A 26,669-nucleotide genomic window follows, 5' to 3' on the forward strand; every position below is an offset into this window, starting at 1 on the left:
TGTGTGAACATACTCAGTTCTGTAGATAAGTCAGCCTCTTTGACCCTAATACCTTAGAATGATTTATATAAATAATATAGTTGTTCATACAAACACAATATTGTGCATTTGGGTTTTATTACCAACATCTGCTATTTATTTAGTGGTTAGTTATGGCTAAGATGTAAATGCGAAAACTTATAGAATGCAGTCTTTCACTGAAACAGAATCTTATAAGCAAAACAATTAGACACAAATAGATCATTTCTTCCATGTAAACTGCATTGCAGTTTTCCAGTCATGTATCTTATGTTTATTTTTTTAGATGTTCCACACTTGCTGATACATTGTGCAATTGTTCTCATGTGCAATATTTTGCAAAAAAAAAAAAGCTTTATTATACAATATCAGATCACTTCTTCTGACAATAAAATTATCAGAGCACTTCTTCTGACAATAAAACATCTCCCTTAAAGCTTACTTTGAATAGTCATCTCTCATTATATAGATTTCTTTTCTCTTCAAATTAGTGCAAATAAAAATGTATGAGCCTGAGCAACTTATATAATTACAATGGAAAAATGTTAAACTGAAAGAAAAAAAAAACAAAATCTGACACTGTTGAGTGGTTATAATTATAATATATATTAAGTATGTCATTAGTAAATATTATATACAATGTATTTAAATAAATAGAATTGTTTTCGGCCCTGTTCAATGTGTTAAAAAATGTTTTATTCACATGACTATGGAATGTTCAATGTAAAGAAAAAGAAAAAGATGCTTTAATAAGAAAACAGTAACTCAGATCATCATGGTATAGACATCCGATTTCAAGGCACATTCTTGGCAAATCAGAGTTCTGTTTTAGTAGATCAGACCTAGAATTAAAGGGAAAAAAAGATGTCAGGTACAAGTGCTATGAACAGCATTTTAACAGATTATGATGTGCCTAAGTCCCCATTTTAAAAGGTTAAGATGTGCCTAAATCCCCATTACAAATGCTTGTACAGTTTGTGGATTTTCCATTTGCCCAAAATGCACTTCTCTTGGTAACAGGCCTCTACAGGGGTTGCTTACTAAAGGAGTGTAGAATGGTCACAAAGTCGATTTTAATTTAACAAAGTGAATGTTTACTTTGGTTGGTAAACAGAGCGAAGTTTACATGAAATGCCCAATCATGTGAAGTGGAGTGAAAGAAATCAGAAGTGTCCAATCTTTTGACTTTCTTGGGTCTCACTGGAAGAAAGGAATTGTCCTGGGCCACACATAAAATACACTAACAATAAGGATAGCTGATGAGCACAAAAAGTTGGGCAGATCACCAGTTAATCACGGATACAGATATTGTACCTGTCTGAGTAATAAAACTTCATTTTTTTAAAATATATTTTATTATAAAAGTAAAAGGGGGCAACATAAAATTAGTGTAATATTTGACATTGTTTTTGATAAACTAACTCATCAATATCTGGTTCAATGGATAAACTAGCAATTCTCAATGAATTCTCAAGGTGCTCATCAGATATTTTGGTTCTAATTTTGTTCTTCGTGTGCTTCATCTTTGGAAATAATTGCTCACAAATATAGGGGCTGTCGAAAACTGACGACATGAATAAGGTGATTGTGAAGAGTGGGCGGTTTTTCTTTGGGAAGAATAAAACTTAGTAAAGTTAGTAAAGCAATACTGTCAAATTTTTCTTCATCCATATACGATTGCTATGTGTAAACACATTTTTGCAAAAAATTCCCCCAAAAATCAACAGTTTTACGTAAGTTTATGATTTTGTTTTGGGCCCCATTCATAGTCATCTCAGGCCACATGTGACCCATAGACTGCAGGTTAGACACCCCTGTTATATATGATTGCATTATTGTTAAAGTGAACACATCTTTAGCTTATTCACTAATCTTACTGAAAATTTACTTTATGGAGGGAACATTGTTTATTCCTTAGTAACCCAACCACTATTAATTAATAAAACACAGATCATAGATGTAGAGGAATGTAAAGCCACTGCAGTAGCACATAAACAGGGGATAAACTTCACACACAGTAGGTGTTTAACGCTAGAACGTGACTTCATTGTATATTTGTAAACATATCTGAGTTCTCTGTGTTTATTATTTATTTTTTGTTCTAACTGTACAAGAGTAAGACAGGTAACAATAGAAGCCAGTTGATTTTTTTTTTTTACATGTCTCTATTTACATTTTAGCCCACATTTACACACATACCAAGCTGGTCAGCATCTTATTCACTTTTTTTAATGGCGTTGTAACCACCAAAACACTGGCAGTGTCATCGTTTGGAACCCTTTCTGTCACAAGTGGTGAGGTCTACCTTTTCATGGTTTTATAAGGTTGTTTAATTAATTTTACAATAAACATTTATATTATTTTTCATATAAGCCGCGGTTTGCCCTCATTGGGACCCCTTGACCTTAGGGATCTCTTTCCCTTGGTCTTCCCCCTTTTCTCCTCTATGCCATATTTGGTTCCGAGGACACCACTGTGTCATCCACATGTGAGTCGGCATTCTTATACATTTTCCAGCATCAGGGATTAATTGGTTGATACCCCTCTGGTGACTATTTATGTTAAGCTTAGGGGCATCACGTTTTTTTAATTTTTTTTTATTTTTATCTTAAAGATAACATTGTAAGGGTTTTGATTGCAAATGACAACATTTTGTTTTCCCTTCCTTTTTTGAAAGTTAATTTCCAAATGAAATACGTTGTGCGTATATAGGCTAGAATTTCTGGTCACCATCTAAAACTTCTAGTTGCCCTACCTCAATAGTTTTAGTGCTGTCTGGGTTATTACAGGTTACAGACATGAGATAAGTATGCTAAACATAACTAGATGAAAATTCTCCCATGACTGGATAACTGTGCTGACTTCAACTATCCAGTCGTGCACAAGCAAAAATACTGGGTTTTTTTTATTTGTTCTTGCCCATGATGGAGTATTCTTTGCAAAGTGAATTTTTGATTTGTTTCACCTTATTCACTAAGATTAGTGAAAATTCAACCATTAATACTATCAACACATTACATTTTCCCCTAAAAGACTGTTTTGTTTTTGTATCTCAGTGCCAACCTTGTCTTCCAGCCTCTCCCTGTCTGCATACACTGTACCGGCTGCCACAAAGGTGACAAACTGGAATATGCCTTTATAGTGTGTGTTGGCAAGGCCATTTGTAGTCTCCATGAGGGGCATCTAAAATGCTCGGATACTATTGGGAGACAGTTGTCAGCCCATATTAGGAAGGATCTTCATAGTAGTATCTCCAGGTATTATTTTAATGAAAGCTGCATATTTTAAAATATTAACACAGACTTTTGAAAACATATATACATGTCAAAGTTTCTATAAAATTTTAGCAACGAATTGTATCTATCTATCTATCTATCTATCTATCTATCTATCTGTCTATGTATCTATCTACAGTGCATTCGGTATTTAGTATTCAGATCCCCTACACTTTTACAAATTTTGATATGTTGCAGCCTGATACTACAGTTGTTTAATTTCACTTTTTTCTCATTAATCTAAACTCAGTACCCCATAATGACAAAGTAAAAACAACATTTTAGAAATGTCACTGAATGTATTCACTCTGAAAGAAAAGTTTTTTTGCAAACTCCAAGCAGGCTTTCATGTGTTTTGCACTGAGGTGAGGCTTCTGGCTAGCCACTCTGCCATAAAGCCCAGATCGGTGGAGGGCTGCAATGATTGTTGTCCTTCTGGAACTTAGACCCATCTCCACACAGGATCTCTGGAGCTCAGTCAGAGTGACCATCGGTTCTTGGTCACCTCTCTTACTAAGGTCCTTCTCCCCCAGTTGCTCAATTTGGCTAGGTGACAAGCTCTTGGAAGAGTCCTGGTCATGCCAAATGTCTTCCATGTGAAATTGAGAGTTAGGGAGGCCACTGTGCTCTTGGGAACCTTCAGTGGAGCAGAACTGTTTTTGTAGCCTTCCCCAAATCTGTGCCTTTCAAAAATCCTGTATCTGAGCTCTGTAGGCAGTTCCTTTGACTTCATGGCTTTTGCTCTGATACAGTATGCATTGTCAGCTGTGAGGTGTGTGCTTTCCAAATAATGACCAATCAATTTATTTACCACAGGTGGACTCCAATCAAGGTGCACAAACATCTCAGCAACAAAGAGAAATAGGAGGCACCTGAGCGAAAATTTCAAATGCAAAGGGTCTGAATACTTTGTCCAATGTGATATTTCAGGTTTTTTATTTTTAATAAATACACAGACATTTCTAAAATTCTGTTTTCACTTTGCCATTATGAGGTACTGAGGGTAGTTTAATGAGAAAACATGAATTTAAACAACTGTAGTATCAGGCTGCAACATAACACAAAAATGAAAGAGGTCTGAATGCACTATCTATCTATCTATCTATCTATCTACCGTATTTGCCGGCGTATAAGACGACTTTTTACCCCTTAAAAATCTTCTCAAAAGTCGGGGGTCGTCTTATACGCCGGTATAACATGACATGACACTTTTTAGGGGGGCGGCGCGGTGCCGCCGCCGCCCCCCCCCTTCCCCTAACGGAAGGGACACTAAGTACAGGGGTGGGCAGGGGCTATTTCTTACCTGGTTCCGATCCCACGACGATCCGGTCCAGGAAGCGCGGCTGCGCCTTCAGTTCGGCCACTGGATGTTCGCGCGGCTGCTCGGCTCCGCCTCCTCACCAGCGATTGGCCGCCAGAACTGTAGCTCAGGAAAGGCACACAGGCGGCCAATCACCGGCGAGAGGGTGGAGCCGAGCGGCCGCGTGAAAATCGAGTGCAGGACCAGCAGGTAAGTGGTCAGTGTAGAGGTGCTGCTGCAACCACATATGCTGGCTGCAGCAGCACCATACGAGAACAGAGTCAGCAAGTGTCAGTGGGAGGAATAGTGCCCCATCATTGGTGTCACTGATACCAATGATGGGACACTATTCCTCCCGCTGATACCTATGATGGGGCACTATTCCTCCCACTGACACCAACGATGGGGCACTATTCCTCCCCCCCACTGACACCAACGATGGGGCACTATTCCCCCCCCCCACTGACACCAACGATGGGGCACTATTCCACCCCCCACTGACACCAATGATGGGGCACTATTCCACCCCCACTGACACCAATGATGGGGCACTATTCCTCCCCCCACTGACACCAACGATGGGGCACTATTCCCCCCCCCACTGACACCAACGATGGGGCACTATTCCCCCCCCCACTGACACCAACGATGGGGCACTATTCCCCCCCCCACTGACACCAATGATGGGGCACTATTCCACCCCCCACTGACACCAATGATGGGGCACTATTCCACCCCCCACTGACACCAACGATGGGGCACTATTCCACCCCCCACTGACACCATGATGGGACACCATTCCTCCCACTGACACCAATGTTGGGACACTATTCCTCCTACTGACACCAATGATGGGGCACCATTCCCCCCACTGATACCAATGATGGGGCACTATTCCCCCCACTGATACCAATGATGGGGCACTATTCCTCCCACTGACACCGATGATGGGGCACTATTCCTCCCACTGGTGTGCACTGGAAGAGGGGTAGTCTTATACGGCGAGTATAGCCCAAACACTACATTTTAGCAGGAAAAGTAGGGGGGTCGTCTTATACGCCCAGTCGTCTTATACGCCGGCAAATACGGTATCTATCTATCTATCTATCTATCTGTCTATCTATCTATCTCACAAAAGCTCTATCCATTTTAACCTACTATGATCACCTACAGCGCAAAGATTTCTCCTACCTTGTTACAATTTAGAATAAGGACATTGTCATTAGACAGAGAACAGCTTTTGGAATTGCATCAACAAGATAAAACTTTTAAAGATTAGGTTTAAGTCTACTTTAAAACCAGACCATTATGGAAAGCCAGGCAAATGACATTATCAAAAGAAGAGAATAACTGAGCAAAAGTGGAACTTCTGATATTAGCAAATAGCCAAAAAAAAAAGAATCTGATTTCTTGCTATTGTGATTGCTTTGTACAATAACTTAATTCTACCAGCGGAACATGCCTCCATTCTTCAAACAATAAATATAGATTTGAAGCCAGTGTTTTATGTATACAGTCGTTTTACTTACACCAGTAATTTAGGGTTGTGCACACAACTGACTCTTAGCCAACCTTGTTAGCAGCCTTGCACATCTTTTGTAATCTGTAAAAAGAAAGTATATATTGATAAAATAATATCTTTAAATGTGTATTTAAGTACTGAAATGCATACACAGTTTATGGAAACTGTTAAGTATTATGTTAATTGTTAAAGTAGAACTATAGTCAAAACATTTTTCTCATATTGGACAGAGTAAGGGAGGGTCATAACCACTGTCAGTTTATTTTTTACCATCTGTGTCCCACTGGGGAGATTTACCTTCACTTTGTGTTCCATAGCCAAAACAGGGAGAGAAAATCCCTACAACTTAAGGGAATTCCATGGGGACCCCAAGGTCACCAGAACTAGTGTCCCCATTGGAAAAATTCCCCCTCTATTACTTTTCTGGGGACAACCCAAAATGTGGGATTTTCTTTTAACTTTCACTTTTGAGGATAATGGTAAACCATGATCATCAAAAGTGAAAGTAAAAGAAAATCCCAATTTTGGGTTAGAGAGGGTGAATCTCTTTAACAGGGGCACAGACAGCAATAAAACCCTAATAGGTGTTTTAATCCATCTCCACTCTATCCAAAACCTAAAAAAAACAAAAAAAAGCTGTCAGCTCAGTGCTTCTCTAAGTTTGTAAGATTAGGGCCTGATGAATTATTTCAAAGAGCTTGCCCCAACAGTAACAGTTAAAAAGCTTTCATGCCTGAACAATAAAAAAATAATAAAAAACATGGGCACACAAATTATGTATTCAATTGCATTTTTATGCATCCATATGGCTTCATTTGTCTCTTGACCTAGCCTAGCGATCCTGTCATTGGTCATTTGCTGCCAGTGACATGACTGCAAGTGTGACATGTAAAATCCCTCCATAACTGCAATTTATGTAAAGCAATAACATATTTTACCAGTAAACTAGGTAATCGGCACCCAATAGCACTCCCCTACTTCTATACCTTTCTCCAGCAATCCACACAACAGCATTAATGTATTCCCTAGGAATTCAGCAACTTTTCAGTAATTAACCCTTGAGCAGCACCTTGCAGTACTTTTCTTAGTAATTCCCAGCCTCCACACCCAAACCATGAATTTAACTCCTAGAAAATTATAATAAATTATAATTAACAGCATTCTTCTCCCACCACTAGCCTTCTTTCAGTGCTTCACACCTTATAACTTGCCATCTGTTACTCAATTCCTGTTACTGTGCAGGTAACTGTGAGATGGGGTGACATTCCACTCATACAGCACTTCATTTCCTCTTAAGCAGTGTCCTTCATCTTGCCCTGTGGCCCATAAGGTAGGTGCCTCCTACCTACCAGTTGTGGACTGAATGTAAACACACAGCACCAGATAGAAATACTATACAAAGAGCTGATGAGAGAGACTCTGCAGAGGCTATGAAAACAGGTTTTAACAAGATGTGGCCCAGCAAGAGAGAAAACAGTCAGTGTGGGCACAGAGAAACAAAAAAGCTGGCTCTGCAATGACTAAAAACAGTGGGGTTTATTTACTAAAGCTGGAGAGTGCAAAATCAGGCTCACTTCTGCGGAGAAACCAATTAGCTTCTAATTGCGCAATGGATCAAATTCAAAATCCTAACACTGACGTACAAAGCCATCCACCATACTGCCCCGAACTACATCACTGACCTAATATCCAAGTACCACCCAGCACGCACACTCCGCTCCTCACAAGACCTCCTTCTCTCTAGTTCCCTGGTCTCCTCCTCCCATGCCCGCCTCCAGGACTTCTCCAGGGTGTCATCCATCCTCTGGAACTCCCTGCCCCAACCCATCAGATTATCACCTACTCTCCTCTCCTTTAGGCGCACCCTGAAAACCCACCTCTTCAGGGAAGCCTACCCCACCCCCTGCTAACTTGCCAACCTCCTCCACTCTTCCTACCACCCCATCCCCCACAGCTATCTCCTCCTGTGCCACCATCCCCTCCCTCCTAGATTGTAAGCTCGAAAGAGCAGGGCCCTCGATCCCCTCATGCTTTGCATTGTATTGTTGTTGTTCTGTCACATGTTCTGTCCCCCTTTGTAATGTACAGTGCTGAGCGAACTATTGGCGCTTTATAAATACTGTATAATAATAATAATAATAATAACCTCAGCTTGTTCAATTAAAGTGGTTCTAAAAGCACAAGGTTCTTTACTTTCATGCATTCTATGCATGAAGGTAAACAAACCTTTGTGTAGCAGCCCCCCAGCCCCCCTAAAGGTTGCCTGAGCCCCATTCCGATCCAGCGATGTCGTATGGAAGAAGTCTTGATGAAGAAACTGGTCAGAATTGACGTCAGAAGCCAGAATGAATGCAATTGCAGATGCTGGAAGTACTGCAGCAGCCATTTTGGAAGTGGTTACAGGAGTTTTTTTACACTGAATATTTGTAAGTGCATAGATTTTAATAAATATGTGTTTTGTTTAAGGATTTACTGCACTATGGCCTCTGTATGATATTTCTTGCATGAGAAGCTGGATTTAAGAAGGGGACTGTTGAAACTGGAGGAGATTGGTGGAATGTGATTTGAACGGCACCAATCTGGAAAGGTGCATGGAGTGACACTATTAAACATTTGCATGCGGTGGATTTGTATCATTCAAAGGTATATGCACTGTTTTGGTGGTATGGAAATGTGAGTGGTTTTAAGTTTTATTTTCAAGCGTTGTGTATAAGCAATATCACACTATATTAGTCTTTGTTTTTTGGGGGACCATTTGCATGTCATGCTGGTAAAGAGCAAGAGGGTGGAATGGTTTATTTTAAAGCACAGTTTATTGGAAGTTTGGTAAGGAGCTTGGAGTGTCTTTGGTGAGGTGATTCACTTGGAGGATCATACTATGGGTATTAATGGGAATGCATAGTTAATATATTATATTGTGAGTGGCTTTCCATCTGAGAGAGATTTTTAGAAAACAGTATTACACTATATTGGTATTTTGTATTTTGGGTAAAATCGTGTAGAGTACCAGACACAAGGAGACACAGAGCTGAAGAGAATCTGAGAATTGATTGATTGGATATATGCCAAGTATATGAAGGGTAAGGTTAGATAAAGAAGAACACTGGTGAACAAATACACATATGGTCATTTATTATAAATGTGAGTACATTGGGCAGGATTTGAAGCATGGCGTATTGAGCATACTACATTATATTATATTTCTTTTTTTTGAAGATCACTGTATAGGAAGATTGGATTCACAGGAAGAAGTTGATTGATGAATAATATCTGATTTTCGGTCATACAGAGACAATATTAAAATAATTATTTTGAGAGCGCTGGTCACTACTAATATATATATATATATATATATATATATATATATATATATATGTACATCCACATACATATATACACACACATAAATCAGTTTAAATCTTTTTTTTTGCATGCACATTTAAATAAAATAGGCCAGAGTTCCCATTTAATTTTTACTTACATGATGGTGTTAAACAGTCTTTGGTGTTGTGGTAGAGTCGATAGAACTGTTTACTGCACTCCGCTGAGACTATTAGTGGACCTGCTAAAATAAAAGTGAAGGCAATCTGTTTACTTGAACCCTTCTAAAGACATAGGCTGAATTAATAAGGCAGAACAGATAGTTAGATTGTACCCATGGCACTCAAAATCTTCCACATACATCCACCATCTCCTGCGCTCAGGGGCTCTGATCAGAGGAAGATTATTAATGAGAAAGTATGTTCATCCAATACTGATCAAAGGTTGTGCAGCTCTATTACGAAGCTGGGGAAGCTTGATATGGACTGTAGTAAAGAATAAAAGAAAGAGCGCACCTATCTCAGTAAACAGTAGATGAATTTATTAATAAAATATACTCACAAGAGTAGCAGTAAAATAGGTATATAATAACCATAGCCAACACAGGGTTACAGGTTACATACAAGTTCCATCTGAAGGGGAGATGAACTCTTGTTCAAGCTAACGCGTTTCGAAGGGTGATCCCTTCTTCATCAGAGCTATTCATAAAGAGATACGTCACCTCTCAATATATTGTTAATTGTTATTATACCTCACAGGGCCTCACATATGAGTTTATCTCCCCTTCGGATGGAACTTGTACGTGAGCTGTAACCCTGTGTTGGCTATGGTTATTATATGCCTATTTTACTGCTACTCTTGTGAGTATATTTTATTAATAAATTCATCTACTGTTTACTGAGGTAATGCGCTAGGTTGGTGCACTCTTTCTTTTATTCTTTACTACATTAAAAATCTTCCTCCTTACTTTTATTTTACAAGTTGGACAATGAAACAGACATCTGCATGAACAAACCCTAATGCTCTGCCTACTGGTTGCAAATGGTAAATATGAAATATTTAAAATGTTTAGCCATTAATTCTGAACATTATAGATTAGTAAAGTATGTAAGAAAACAGAATAGATGCTCATTCGAGTATAGGTAAATACCATTTGTAAAATATCATATAGGCTTTATTATTATTATTTTAAAAAATTATTCATTTAATTATAACAATATCTGGTGATTCAGCCATGAAGGTCTTTCTGCAGGCATTTCTGGTTATAGGGTGATAATACTCTGTCCCTGTCTCCTAAATACTCCAGTATATATAATTATTCTGGAAGGAAGAATTAATTATTCCTCAGAATAAACTAGGTAGAAGAGTGGTTGAGAGTACTAATGGTGGGAGCAGGGGCGGACTGACCATTTGGAAACTCGGGCACTGCTCGAGGGCCCAGGGTCAGTAGGGGACCCCATGAGATGCCCCTGGTACTTTTTTTGCATTTGGGCAAGGATACAGGGGCCCCATGATCCCCTATTGCCCGGGGGCCCCATGAGTTGTCAGTCCACCCCTGGGTGGGAGTATATTTTATCTGTGTATTGTATATTATTATGGGGGTACTTCTAAAGTATATTTTATTGTTGGATTGTAATTAATATATTAAAAAATATATAGATGCATTTTGTCTGAACGACACCTCTAAAGCACCAACGTTCTTCTGTAGTGTACCTCTAATACATTCTTTATAGGAACAAAAAAGAAACACCTATGATTTTGAAGTGAAAACACATTTCTACTTTAATATTACCCCATCAATTGAAAATGTTGAAAGGAAAGAGAGAAAATTGCAGTCTACATAGCCCCATTTATACAAATTCATGGATGCTCCTTAAGGGACTCAAAACATTCCAGGTCAGTAGTCTGGAAGTGAATTGGAGTTATGCATCATACATATCTCCATATTTTATGCTAGACCTAAACTTGCTACACTGTGTACTTCAAATACAAAACTTTTCATCTAGAGGTTGACCAGACCATGCAGATATTTTAATTTTCAGCAGTCATTATATAACCTTAACACACGGTTCTAGTATAAAGGACAAATCCACAGAGATAAAAACACAATACAAAATATATCTCAATGAAAACTAGGTTTCCATTTAAAGATAAATCTACAATATAAAAGACCATTATATACCACATGTTATGAAATTTCAGTGGAGGAAAAATTGCAGATATTCCAAATATTTCATGAATAAACATGGACCAGCGCAAAAAAACAGATGTTTAACTGGTAGTATGTTATTACACCACAAAATTATGCTCTTTTTCCTATATAAATGATGGTATTACTGTAGTACATTATACTAGTATATACCAGATGAACTATTTCTGCAACATTCTACAATTTTGATTTTTTCTTTGATTCATCTTTTACTGTTATGCACAGTGAAGGATACTGTGGACACCTGCAAAAAAGGCAACAGCAGCTTTTATAAACAGATATAAAAGATATAGTCTGACTAGAACTGCTGGTAGCATGGGAGTAAATATTTATTCTGCTCTCCAAGACCCTATTGGTTTATAAAAGTAATTGCAAGTCCAGAATCCCAATTCTAAAAACATTAAGGTGCAGAAGTTGTTGAAACATCTCTTAGAGGAGAAACAGTGGAGCCCCACACTAGAAGCATACTCTTGAAAATGTCCCCAGTTAGGATAGGGACCAAAAGGAATGTCTCTCTATGAAATTCACTTACAATTTAGTGCCTGTTTTTCACAATATGCAGGGTCAGCTATCCATCTAGTCACTTTATAGGAGTTTGAAAGCAGAAATGCTAAGTCAGGTATCTGCAGGGACAGTCTAACCACTCTGGTATGACATAATACCCTCCATTACACAGAACATACACATTGATAATTTTGGGAGCATCTGTCTACATTTGATTCAAAATGGCAAACCATTCCATGCTCCTAAACCAAAAAGTCCAAGAAAGCACTGGGATATACATGCACATTTCAGGATAACTTACCCACCTGTGGTTGAAATGTGCCCTAATTTCTGATTTCCCTGTACACTGAACAGGGCATTACATCCTGTCTGTACAACAGACACTGAGGGGTAGATTTACTCAAACTGGAGTGCGCAAACTCTGGTGCAGCTCTGCATAGAAACCAACTGGCTTTCAGGTTTTATTGTCAAAGCTTAATTGAATAAGCTGAAGTTAGAAGCTGATTGGCTATCATGCACAGCTGCACCAGCTTCCGAGTGATCTAGTTTTAGTAAATATCCCCTTGATTCTTCTTCTTCTGAGAGCTGTTGACACAAATGTGTACCCCAAATTTACAGCACCAATCAATGCTAAGGTCAGATTCAGAAACCCTTAGAGAATAAACCCCAAACCTGACATTCAGGTAGATTCCAAACTCTTTTTATTGATGAAAGAAAATTATACATTCACAGACATTAATATAGGAGTTGTTTAGTTGTTTTGCAGTATCACATTGGTTGTGGAAGCTACTACAGTGATTTCCAGCTTCCACTGGGATCAGCCAAGTATGGCACATTCAAACTTACATTAGTCCAAGCTGGACCAATTGAACTATGTAAAAATTACTATACCTAAACTTCCACTTTAATATATACACTATATTGCCAAATGTATTGGGACACCCCTCCAAATCATTGTATTCAGGTGTTTCAATCACCTCCATGGCCACAGGTGTATAAAATCAAGCACCTAGGCATACAGACTGCTTCTACAAACATTTGTAAAAGAATGGGTCGCTCTCAGGAGCTCTGTGAATTCAAGCGTGGTACTGTAATAGGTTGCCACTTGTGCAATAAGTCCATCCATGAAATTTCCTTGCTGCTAAATATTCCACGGTCAACTGTTAGTGGTATTATAGCAAAGTGGAAACATCTGGAAACAACAGCAACTCAGCCACAAAGTGGTAGGCCATGTAAAATGATAGGGTAGGGTCATGCTGAAGAGCGCAGAGGTTGTCAACTATCTGAAGAGTCAATAGCTAAAGACCTCCAAACTTCGTGTGGCCTTCAGAGTAGCACAACAACAGTGCATAGAGAGCTTCATGGAATAGGTTTCCATGACCGAGCAGATGCATCTAAGCCTTACATCAGCAAGTGCAATGCAAAGCGTTAGATGGTGTAAAGCACACAGCCACTAGACTCGAGAGCAGTGGAGACGTGTTCTTTGAATTGGCGAATCACGCTTCTCTGTCTGGCAATCTGATGGACGTGTCTGGCTTTGGCGGTTGCCAGGAGACTGGTTCTTGCCTGACAGCATTGTGCCAAGTGTATAGTTTGGTGGAGGTGGGATTATGGTTTGGGGTTGTTTTTCAGGGGTTGGGTTTGGCCCCTTAGTTCCAGTAAAGGGAAATCTTAAGACGTCAGCATACCAAGACATTTTGGACAATTTCATGCTCCCAACTTTGTGGGAACAGTTTGGGGATGGCCCCTTCCTGTTCCAAAATGACTGTGCACCAGCGCACAAAGCAAGGTCCATAAAGACATGGATGAGCGAGTTTGGGGTGGAGGAACTTGACTGTCCTGATCTCAACCCAACAGAACACCTTTGGGATTAAATTAGAGAGGAGACTGCCAACTCAATATTGAACCCTACAGACTAAGACTGGGATGCCGTTAAAGTTCATGTACGTGTAAAGGCAGGCACCCCCAATACTTTTGGCAATACAGTAAGTCCTTTACTTAAGAATATTCGAGTTGCGAACTTTCAAAGATATGAAAAACCTCCAAGTTGCGAACTTTCAAAGATGCAAACATGCATTCACATGCCAAATCACAAAAGTAGCTCACATGTCAGCTGCGAGCACCCTCTGCCACAAGCGGTTGTTCTGCTGTGTACTTTACTGTATAGTATAATAGTGTACAGTAGTTTTTGATTTCAAGCCTAGGATGTCTGGAAGCAAACATAAAAGCAGCGGTCTTGTCTGGTCACGCCATGCCAGCCCCTGTATGTCAGCTGTTGTACTATACTACTGTACCTTTCAAGGTATTGTAAGATTAAACATCCTTTCTTTACAGTATTTCTTTTTATGCATTATTTGTGTGAAAAGTATTATAAACCTTACTTTTTTGGACTTACAAACAAATTGGATTTATGAACGATCTCTCAGAACGGAACTCATTTGCAAGTAGGGGACTTATCGTATAGTGTACATGCAAGTTGGGCTGCAAAAATAATATATTTCATGGGCAGCACGAAATATGGTTAAATGGTTAGCTTTTCCGCCTGGCAGTACTGGGGTCATTAGTTTGAATCCCAGCCACGGCAGCTCCTTTGCATGGTCTCCCTGTGCCTGCGTGGGTTTCCTCCGGGTGCTCCAGTTTCCTCCTACACTCGAAAGACATGCTGCTAGGTTAATTGGCTACTGTCTAAATTGTCCCTAGTATGTATGTGTATGTATGAATGTAAGTTAGGGACCTTAGATTGTATGCCCCTTGAGGGTTAGGGACTGATGGGAATATACAATATATATGTAAAGCGCTGCGTAAATTGACGGCGCTATACAAGTACCTGAAATAAATAAATGGTTGCCCAAATTTTGGAGTTATGTGGTTCACCTCAAATACTGTAGTACCAACCTACATACAGATAATAAGGCGAATCAACAGTTTGTCAATAGCTGATTCTGATAATTTGATTATCAATAGTGCAGACAGTATCAAGATCCTTTTTACACCATCACTTATGAAAAAAATGAAAAAAATTAGGGGAAAGAAGACTTAAATACATTCACATTCATGTACAGAAATGTTCACATCTGTACAGAAACTGCCTTAACTGTTATTTAAATAATTTTTGTTCTCATAGGCTTAGAAGATGTTTACATGCTCATGGGATGGTAATATCCTTCAGCTGTGATTTAATATGGCATTTATTTAGCTCTGCCTTCATTAATACTGTAAATTCCTGTGTTATAACTGAAATATATTTAAAGTGAAACTAAACCCTACTATTTTTTACAGCCAAAGAAGCTGCCATCTCTCTGATTGATCTGCAGTTGCCATGGTGCCACACATGTGATCAGTTATAACACCAAAAATTTGATGGTTTGACAGTTTGATTGAGCACACATGCAAATGTGACCGCTTATCATTCACGGCATGCCTTGAATGCCACTGTTTTGGTAAACAGTTAAATTGATGCGTTTAGTTTACTTTAACTTGAAAAAAACAATGATGAAAAATAGATGGCATGGTTTCAGGTACTTAGTACTTGATGGGGGAGGGGGGGTGCTTTTGAGAATTAGTGTAACATTATAATGAATTATTAAAGTGATGTCTGATTACATATATACACAAATAAATATTGATGATTTTAATTTTGCAAAATCATCTTTTTTATTTATTTTGTTATAATTTCCTTCCCACTTGATTAGATAGTCTACAACACTGTAGCTGGATTGGATACGTAAACTTTACCTTACTTATACTTTACCTTATTCACTATCCATGTGCATATTCACTTTGGAAATTGAACATCCTATATTCCTTTACTGACACCTTTATCTTAAACAGACAAGTAAATGTTAAAGTATATCTAAAGGCAAAGCTTTTAGTTTTAGATATAGTGGAGAGGTATTAAAACACCTATTACGTTTGTATTGCGGTTTGTTAGGGAGATTCACCCTCTCTATTTCTCCTGTTTACCATTATCATTGAAAGTGGAAGTAAAGAGAAACCCAAATTTTGGTTTCTCCCCATGAATGTAATGAAGGGGAAATGGGGGACACTAGTTCTGGTGACCTGGGGGGCCCCAAGGGATTCACTAATTTGCGCGGATTATCTCTCACTTCCTTTTGTGGCTATGAGACAGGACGTGAAGGCAAATCTTCCCAATGGGACACAGATGGCAAAAAATAAACTGACAGGGGTTATAACCTTCCCTTACTCTATCCAAAATGTTTTTTTTAAATTTTGCCTATAGTTCTACTTTAAAGCAAAAGCATGACTGCACCCATTATCAATCTCATTGTTAAAGTGAATCTGTCACAAAAAATTGCTTGCTGCTAACCCCTTGCCCTCCAGAGGATTTACCCCCCCCCCCTTTCTAACCAGGCCATTTTTTGCATTATGGTGCTCCGTTACTTTAACTGACAATTGCACAGTCATGCAACGCTGCACCAAAATAAAATTTATGTTCTTTTTTTCACACAAATAGTGTCAGGGCTCCCAGGTGTGACCAGAGGTGTGTGACTGACGCAGGGAAACGCAGACTTCAGATATGTGATAAACAATATAATTTATTAACACTAACAATACAAACATAAACGCAGTGCAATACTAAACATAATACAGTGCAAACAAACCAAACCAACCACCCACAGATAACAGTACATACAAGCAAGCGTCGTCAGGCAGGCCAGGTCAATATCAATTGGGCAGGTAGGTACAGGGGGAGCAAGCGGAGATTGGTCGGGGTCACAGGCCAGGTTCAGCAGGTAGCTAGCAGCGTAGTACAGAGGGTCAGGCAGAGGGATGGTCAGGGTCACAAGCCAGGGATCAGAACAGGTAGCAGGCAGCGTAGTACAGAGGGTCAGGCAGAGGGATGGTCAGACAAGCCAGGGATCAGAACAGGTAGCAGAGAATCAGACAGGAACAGAGAGCAGGAACAGGATACAGGGCCCAAGAGAAACACAACACCAAGGCAGAGTCTGCAAGTCTGGCCATCCCTTAAATACCCCAGCATAATCAGTTCCAGGTGTTAGCTGGCTGCAAAGTTGAGTCTCTGATTGCTGGGAGCATCCGCTGGCCAGCCCTGGTACTGCAGATCAAAAGGCAGGTGAGTCCCACCATTGCTGGCTAGTCCATTCCTGACAGTACCCCCCCCTCAAGGAGCGGCCTCAGGACGCTCCAAACAGTCCTAGCTGGGCAAAATGTTCCACCGCCCGGGTCTGGTAACTGGCGGGATATCAAAGACTGGCACACCGGGCAGGACTCCGGGCAGCGGCACACCGGGCAGGACTCCGGGCAGCGGCACACCGGGCAGGGGCACACCGGGCAGAGGCACATTGGGCAAAGGCACACCGGGCAGAGGCACATCGGGCTGGACTCCGGGCAGAGGCACATCGGGCTGGACTCCGGGCAGAGGCACATCGGGCTGGACTCCGGGCAGAGGCACATCGGGCTGGACTCCGGGCAGAGGCACATCGGGCAGGACTCCGGGCAGAGGCACATCGGGCAGGACTCCGGGCAGAGGCACATCGGGCAGGACTCCGGGCAGAGGCACATCGGGCAGGACTCCGGGCAGAGGCACATCGGGCAGGACTCCGGGCAGAGGCACATCGGGCTGGACTCCGGGCAGAGGCACATCGGGCTGGACTCCGGGCAGAGGCACATCGGGCTGGACTCCGGGCAGAGGCACATCGGATTACCAGGCGAAGCAGCAGGCAGCGGGCCACCGGGCGGAGCAGCAGGCACCGGGCCCCCGGGCGGGGCAGCAGGCACCGGGCCCCCGGGCGGGGCAGCAGGCACCGGGCCCCCGGGCGGAGCAGCAGGCGTCGGGCCCCCGGGCGGAGCAGCAGGCGTCGGGCCCCCGGGCGGGGCGCCAGGCGTCGGGCCCCCGGGCGGGGCGACAGGCGTCGGGCCCCCGGGCGGGGCGACAGGCGTCGGGCCCCCGGGCGGGGCGACAGGCGTCGGGCCCCCCGGCGGGGCGACAGGCGTCGGGCCCACAGGCGGGGCGACAGGCACCGGGCCCCCAGGAGGGTCGACAGGCACCGGGCCCCCGGGCGGGGCAGCAGGCACCGGGCCCCCGGGCGGAGCAGCAGGCGTCGGGCCCCCGGGCGGAGCAGCAGGCGTCGGGCCCCCGGGCGGGGTGACAGGCGTCGGGCCCCCGGGCGGGGCGACAGGCGTCGGGCCCCCGGGCGGGGCGACAGGCGTCGGGCCCCCAGGCGGGGCGACAGGCGTCGGGCCCACAGGCGGGGCGACAGGCGTCGGGCCCCCAGGAGGGGCGACAGGCATCGGGCCCCCAGGAGGGGCGACAGGTCTCGGGCCCTCAGGCGGAGCGGCGGGCGCCGGACCCCCAGGTGGAGCGACAGGTCTCGGGCCCCCAGACGAAGCGGCGGGCACCGAGTCACCAGGCACGACAGTGGGCACCGAGTCGTCTGGCAAGACTGCGGGCACCGAGTCAACTGGCGGAACAGCGGGCATCGAGTCAACTGGCGGAACTGCGGGCACCGAGTTGTCTGGCAAGACTGCGGGCACCGAGTCGTCTGGCAAGACTGCGGGCACCGAGTCGTCTGGCAAGACTGCGGGCATCGAGTCAACTGGCGGAACAGCGGGCACCGAGTCGTCTGGCAAGACTGCGGGCACCGAGTCGTCTGGCAAGACTGCGGGCACCGAGTCGTCTGGCAAGACTGCGGGCACCGAGTCGTCTGGCAAGACTGCGGGCACAGAGTCAACTGGCGGAACAGCGGGCACCGAGTCGTCTGGCAAGACAGTGGGCTCCGAGTCAACAGGCACGACAGTGGGCACCGGGTCATCAGGTATCGGATTGTCTGGCTCGACAGCGGGCATCGGGTCACCAGGTATGACAGCGGGCACTGGGTCACCAGGCATCAGGTCATTTGGCTTGCCAGCGGGCACAGCGTCATCTGGCAAGGCAGTGGGCACCGGGTCACCAGGTATGACAGCGGGCTCTGAGTCAATTGGCACGACAGCGGGCACTGGATCAGGTACCGGATCATCTGGATCAACAGCGGGCATCGAGTCAACTGGCCTAATAGGATCGTCGGGCTGGATCAGTTCATCATGCTGAGTAGCGGCATCAGGCTGAATGCAGGCATCAGGCCGAGTAGAGGCTTCAGGCTGAGTAGAGGCTTCAGGCTGAAGAGAGGCATCAGGCTGAAGAGAGGCATCAGGCTGAAGAGAGGCATCAGGCTGAGTAGAGGCTTCAGGCTGAGTAGAGGCTTCAGGCTGAGTAGAGGCTTCAGGCTGAGTCACGGAAGGCAGGTTCACCGGTTTGGATACTGGCAGGATGGTATTGGTTGGAAAGAATTTTCGCTTTTTTCTGGTTTTAACTACTGGAGCACTGCAAGTAAACGCAGGTCTGCAAACGAATGGAGCAGCTGGAGACAGAGAAAAACTGGAGGATGGAACAGGAGAGGGAGCAGTTGCTACAGAGGACTTTTTTACAGGGTTAAAGGCAGGATAGGTGCAGCGAGTGGGAACAGGGTACTGACATGCGGTAGATAGCCAAGTATACTGGGCTGTAACTGGAGGAGCTGGTGGGAATACAGGAGTAGAGTTAGAAGCAGGACTGGGTTTTTGTAAGCTGACTGAGGCTGGGTGCAACAAGTCTGTCCATGTCTGCAGTATGGGTTGAACAAAGCTGAGCTTACACAAAGCCTGTCTGGTCAATGACTGCACTGCGTTTATACAATCTCTTAGTGTCTGTGGTGAACATGTGGAATAACGCTCCAGAAAGTAACCCACATCATCCTCTAATAACCACACCAGGGACTCTACCTGGTCTGCACTAAATGGTGGCAAAAATTCATCCCTGCATTCGGGGGAACCAGATGAAACCAACTCAGCACAAACCTCAATCAATGGCTGCACCTCAGAGAACTCTGTGCCCTGATCTACTAGAACATGAGCGAGCCGTATACATTCTAGTAGTTGATCCCTGGGATACTCCTTCAGAGTTTGATAAGCATACTCCCTGTCATCAAACACTAGCAGATATAAATACACAACCTCATCCAGATCCATCCTTCCTAGCAACAAGCCAAGATGGCTTCCCTGTGCAGCCACTTCTGGTCAGGATTGGCCTTGGTGTAATGTCAGGGCTCCCAGGTGTGACCAGAGGTGTGTGACTGACGCAGGGAAACGCAGACTTCAGATATGTGATAAACAATATAATTTATTAACACTAACAATACAAACATAAACGCAGTGCAATACTAAACATAATACAGTGCAAACAAACCAAACCAACCACCCACAGATAACAGTACATACAAGCAAGCGTCGTCAGGCAGGCCGGGTCAATATCAATTGGGCAGGTAGGTACAGGGGGAGCAAGCGGAGATTGGTCGGGGTCACAGGCCAGGTTCAGCAGGTAGCTAGCAGCGTAGTACAGAGGGTCAGGCAGAGGGATGGTCGGGGTCACAAGCCAGGGATCAGAACAGGTAGCAGGCAGCGTAGTACAGAGGGTCAGGCAGAGGGATGGTCAGACAAGCCAGGGATCAGAACAGGTAGCAAAGAATCAGACAGGAACAGAGAGCAGGAACAGGATACAGGGCCCAAGAGAAACACAACACCAAGGCAGAGTCTGCAAGTCTGGCCATCCCTTAAATACCCCAGCATAATCAGTTCCAGGTGTTAGCTGGCTGCAAAGTTGAGTCTCTGATTGCTGGGAGCATCCGCTGGCCAGCCCTGGTACTGCAGATCAAAAGGCAGGTGAGTCCCACCATTGCTGGCTAGTCCATTCCTGACAAATAGAGCTTTTTTTCACTGGCATTTGATCGCCTGTGCGCTATAAAAAAAAAAAAAAAAAAGACCGGCAATTTTGAGAAAAAAAACAATGTTTTTGGCTTTTTGCTATTAAACATGTCCAGTAAAAAAATATTTAAATGTCGTCATAAATTTAGGCCAAAATGTATTCTGCTACATGTCTTTGCTAAGAAAAAAATCCCAACATGTGTAAATGAATTTGTTTATGTGAAAGTTATAGCGTTTACAAATGGCGGTATATATTCTGGGATTTTTTTCTAATTTTTTACATTTTTACTAGTAATGGCGGTGATCAGCGACTTATAGCTAGACTGCGGGACTGCGGTGGGCATTCTGACACTGGGGGGAACTGACAATGTCACTGACATCCCCAGTGACACCTATACAGTGATCAGCATTAATAAATAGCACTGACACTGTACTAATGGCACTGGGCAGGAAGGGGTTAACATATGGGGCGATCAAAGGGTTAACTGTGTGCTGTGTGCTGTGTTAGTGTTTTCAACTGTAAGCACACTGATTTGCATGCAAAGCAGTATGCAGGAGCTGACAGGGGAGAGAACTGGATTGTTTACATACAGTTCTCTCTCCCTGTTGGTAATGCTCCTCAATAACCGGGTGCTGGAGAGTAATCACCGGCCGGGATCTGGTGATTGACAGTCGAGGCCGCGAATAGCGGCACGGGTAGGGGGCGCATGTGCCCCCTACCCGGAAATGCAAAATCACATATATATACGTGATTTTGCGTACCTGTGCCACCTTGTAGCAGTATATCTGCTATAGGGCAGTGGGAAAGCTGCACTATATATAAGAAGGCTAGGGTACAAAGTGATTTTTAACTACTAATGGAAACGTTATATAGAAGTAGTGAAGCTTGTAAATTTTTTTGTAATATATGATATTTGTACTTTTTGGGATAATTTATTCCTGCAGTTTGTGTAACATACAGTGTTCTTGTCAAGACAATAAGGTGAGTTCTGACAAACTACTATAAACTATTATGCATTAGTGATATTTGATGCTGAAGAACAGATTATTAAGTCCGTAAAAAAAAAAATGTCAGGAGAAATATATGTTGGTTGCTATTGTTGACCTCTTTTTGAAAATACTGGTTGCCTGGCTGTCTATGTATACACAGAACAACAATGATGTGCAAAGTCAGTACACATTAGCCATGAAGTAGCATAATGAGATCAGGAGCAGGTGAAATGAGATTGGTTGGCTGCTTCGGGCATATTTCAAAATGTTACTCTGCTTTGCACTTCCTTACTAAAAAGGACATCTCTCTCATACAAAATGTCCTGCCTTTTGAAGTACATAAAACACAGGAAGATGAAGTTACACAACAGAAGTTTAAGAATACACAACCACCCACAAGGTTGGAGCTACGTAGAATCTAGGATTCAAGACCTTTCTAATAAATTTAAATCTACTAATAGTAATGCCTTTTCTGCTCTTTTTTATTTTGATGATTGGTCTCTACTGCAAGCCTTATAACCGCCAGGAAACTAGCCACCTATCTCTACCCTGGAATCCCTGAAAAGCTTTGGAGGCTGAGTAAGCTAAAAGGCTAAGAGGCTGTATTGTGTTCACTGCCCCAACCTGGGCTAGTATCATTCAGATTGAGATGGAGTGGTGAATGAACACAGGGGGTTACAGCCCAAGCAGAATTCCAGGATGATCACAGCACTGTATTTAAATGGGAGTTGAAGTCACGACGCACGTGAAGCAACGCGTTGGTATGCCATTTCCGGTCACGAGGTACGTCATTTCCGGTCACGAGGTGACGGATGTCCGGACGCAGCGGCCATATTGGTTTCTCCAGGCTTCATGCATTACACCCATGGGATGAGGTGACAGGCTGATGTACTAGGGGAATACATGTGAGTGAAATTCTTGTTTTGTATTCGTTTCTACATTAAATATTGTTGCACTATGGAAGGATCTTTTTGTGTCTTATCTATATACTATTGAGTGGAGGTGGAGTGGAATAGGAATGCTGGGGGAGGAGTCTCCATTTACCGTGTGGTCCCTGGATAAACAGCATACTTATGAGGATCTGGTATAGAGGAGATTAATAGCCTTTTGGTCCTGTGTGGGTCAGTGTGTGGAGGTGAGCAGGCACTGCTGCCATTTGAGGATTTATGCACTAGAAGTGAAGATCACCTTTTCACACAGTTTTCACTTGCATGAACTTGCTTATATATTGATTACTCACGGATGTTTTTTTTATATTTGTGATTCACAGCTGTATGTTAATTTATTGAATAATTGTATAAATGATTATTTAGATTGAATATTATTTATACACATGGAATAGTTGTTATCACTATTCACTTTAAGTTTGTGTATGTATATCACCATAAGGATACACTTATGTTTATGAGTCATCTATCACGGAGCACTATTATGTAGTTATAAATGGCACTGTAATATGAATTTATTTAGTTATTTTTAGCGCTTCACTAATTTATGTATGCACAGCACTGTATTACTTACATAGGATCATAGCAAGTTTTAGATCCATCAACATCTGTCATTCTTGAAGAATTACCCATCAGTTATTAATCTGATAAAGTACAAACTGTAAACTATAGTGCGTCCTTTTTATCAATTCACAGTAAGTTTGTTGCAGTGATGTTGGAAGATGGCTTCAAACTGGTTGTTACAGTTATTGCACCTTCCACAATACCATTACTCTGCATTTCCTTATTGAAACCAGTTACAGAATTATCAGTTATATTTTCCATAAATTAACAAGTTGGTGGTAAATTAAACTAGAACTATAGGCAAAACTTTTTTTTTCATTTTGAATACAGTAAGGAAGGGTTGTAATCTCCATCAGTTTATTTTTTGCCATCTGTGTCCTAATCTACCATTGGGTAGATTTACCTTCACTTCCTGTCCAACAGCCAAAAACTGGAAGTGAAAAAATCTCTGCAAATTAAGGGAGTTCTTTTGGAACCTCCAAATCACCAGAAATAGGGTCCCCATTGGAAGATTTCCCCTCTATTACTTTCTGGGGACAACCCAAAGTTTGGAGTTTCTTTTACTTTCACTTTCAATGATAATGGTAAACAAGACAAATAGAGAAAGTGAATCTCCCTAACGGTGGCATAGGCAGCAATAAAAAAGCCTAACAGGTTCTAATTCCTTTCCACTTGGTCCAAAACAAAAAAAAAACATTTTCCCTATCGTTATAATTTAAATGTAATCATAATAAATGTAGTCAGTCATCAGTCATAATTGTAGTTACAGATATTCTGTTCCAAAAAATGCTTAATTTTTGACTTTGCAGTATCATAATTTATTTTTTAAATATTTAAACTTCTCTCATCTCATAATCATACTACATATCACGATTCTCTATAGGTAGAAAGTTCTCTTTCTTTAAGCTTACAGTCTAACATTTTTTCTGAACTATAGAAAATCACTTGGAGCACTACTGGAATTTGAAAAATAAAACTCAAGATGTCATAAATGTCCTTACCTGTAAAGTGATTTATGAATCTGTCTTTAAGGGTGGGGTCTCTGGAAAATATTTCTGAAAAATATTTATAAAAACTCATGTTAGTAGGGTTTTTGTGCCATTTATATAATCCAATCTATGTTTTGTCAGCCAATACAATTTTTTTGTAGTTACAGCATGAAGAAGAAGAAAATGAGTGTTTTCATGGTAACTAGAACACAATGTTGAGAAAAGGAGCTCTGGGAACAAAACAGTGAATGAAATGCAAAATAACAAGACATGGATCTGCTGGAAAGTCTGCCTATACATAATATGGAAGTGATTAGGAAGTCATATAGAAAAGCCTAAGAAACCACTACAGTAAACATAAACTAATATGTGACAGACTTCACAGCTCTATTCTTTTAATGCTTCTTGTACTTGTAGGTAGAAGTAAGCAACTATCATGAAAAATGTATTCTAATAACTGTATTTAGTTAATATATGTCTTTTGTGTGTATTCCTTTTTTATTTTACAATTACAGTTTTGTTCATATTTTCCTACACTGCTGGCACACTCAAGAACACCAAGGCTAGCAAATTACTGTTCAAGGGTGCTCTGCGGTCATTTAATCTCAGTGCATGGAGCTCCAAATCCAAGATGGGGCCCATATAGCAGGAGAAGTATACAGCAGGTAGAAGAGGCTGTGAACCCACAGACAAGGTATCCACAGGCTTTAGACTTTAAAGTGATTCTAAAGGATGTAATTTAAAAAGAAATAAAAACATGTTATACTTAAGTGCTCTGTGCAATGTTTTTTTCTTTTTGGGTCCCAGTCCTGGCTCCTCTTGCTAAGGGGGTAGTTAAGCAGGCTCACTTTATTTACTCACTGATTGTGGCTCGGCTCCGCTGCCCCCCCTGCTCACTTGTTATTGGCTCACTGGCTGTGATTGACAGCAGCAGGAGCCAATGAGGAGTGAGAGACCAGGAAGAGCCACTGCTGTCATACACATCACTGGATCGAGTTGGGTCTCGGGGGGAGCTGCACCCAGAAGGTTTTTTACCTCAATGCATAGAATGCATTAAGGTAAAAAAAAAACTTTCTACCTTTAGAACCATTTTAAAGGCTTTTAGACTCTAAAGCCTTTCAGCAGAAGAAAGCATGTAATTCAAAATATCTTTTAAAAGCTCAATATTTTTTTACACATGAAGAGCAGGCTGTCCAGAAAAGGTGGCAGTGACAAGAATTAAGGAAAACTATAGCATTACAATGGTCATCTTCCACTCACATGGTTTTGATAACTTCAGCTATTTGTGCAATTCTGGCCTGAGATTTGTTGTTCCCACAATCATGTTTGTGAGTTTTCTGCCTTGTGTTACTATTAGTAAATAGACCATTTTAATGCACTGGGTCGATGCACCCTAAGTTTGTTTTTGCACTCTGATAATATGGCAGCACTCAGCTTGTAACATACAATGCTTGGTTAATTTGTATTTTTGAACTGTTGCAGCCACAATAATTTATTTTCTTCTTGTTTGGCATATACAGCACATATTATTCTATAACTAAGAAACATTTATCCACTTGCCTACAGGGCACTTATACCCCCTTCCTGCCCAGGCCAATTTCCAGCTCTCAGCGCTGTCACACTTTCAATGACAATTGCACGGTCATGCAACACTGTACCCATATGACATTTTTATCATTTTTTGTGACAGATAGAGCTTTATTTTGGTGGTATTTAATCCCCTCTGGGTTTTTTATTTTTTCTTAAACAAACCAAAAACCACAGAAAATTTTGAAAAAAAAAAGTTTTTTCTTAGTTTTTGTTTTTTTGTATTTTATAAATTGTGTAAATAAGTGATTTTTCTCCTTCACTGATGTGCGCTAATGAGGCTGCAGTGATGGGCACTGATAGGCTGAACTGATGGGCACTGATGAGGAACTGGTGGGCATTGACAGGCATCACTGATGGGCACCGAAAGGCAGCACTGATATATGGCACTGATAGGCGGTACTGACTGGCACTAATAGGCGGCACTGACTGGCACTGTTAAGTGGCACTGACTGGCACTGATAGGCGGCACTGATGCACACTGATAGGCGGCACTGACTGGCATTGATAGGTGGCACTGATAGGCGGCACTGACTGGCATTGATAGTGCCCTGATGATCAGTGTACATGTCCCCTTCCCGGAATGCCAATTGCCAGCTCTCCTCTCGAGCTGTCAGCGTGACAGCTCGAGAGGAGAGACATGCCGATAACCGGCATTTCCCTGTTTACATGTGATCAGCTGTGAT

The 26,669-nt window shown here is 42.2% G+C and overlaps 1 protein-coding gene across 3 annotated transcripts in view; it reads right to left on the reverse strand.

Annotated features, from left to right (window-relative positions):
* Positions 1-240: 240 nt before the first annotated feature.
* ALKAL1 (ALK and LTK ligand 1) overlaps positions 241-26,669 on the reverse strand; it is a 108,997-nt gene continuing 82,568 nt past the window's right edge. The window contains exons 3-6 of one of the 3 annotated variants that reach the window (XM_089678420.1): positions 24,409-24,462; positions 9,597-9,677; positions 6,123-6,196; positions 241-860 (exon numbers count right to left, since the gene is read on the reverse strand). In XM_089678420.1, coding sequence (XP_089534546.1) covers positions 6,132-6,196; positions 9,597-9,677; positions 24,409-24,462 — 200 coding nt within the window. In that variant the 3' untranslated portion in view covers positions 241-860; positions 6,123-6,131. Of the gene's footprint in view, positions 861-6,122; positions 6,197-9,596; positions 9,681-24,408; positions 24,463-26,669 lie in introns of all 3 variants that reach the window. The other 2 variants (XM_089678419.1, XM_089678421.1) reach the window with 2 other exon arrangements.

Source organism: Staurois parvus, unplaced genomic scaffold (genome assembly GCF_062004578.1).
Source record: "Staurois parvus isolate SC_StPar_1 unplaced genomic scaffold, SC_StPar_1.0 ptg000205l, whole genome shotgun sequence".
Classification (NCBI taxonomy): Eukaryota; Metazoa; Chordata; class Amphibia; order Anura; family Ranidae; genus Staurois; species Staurois parvus.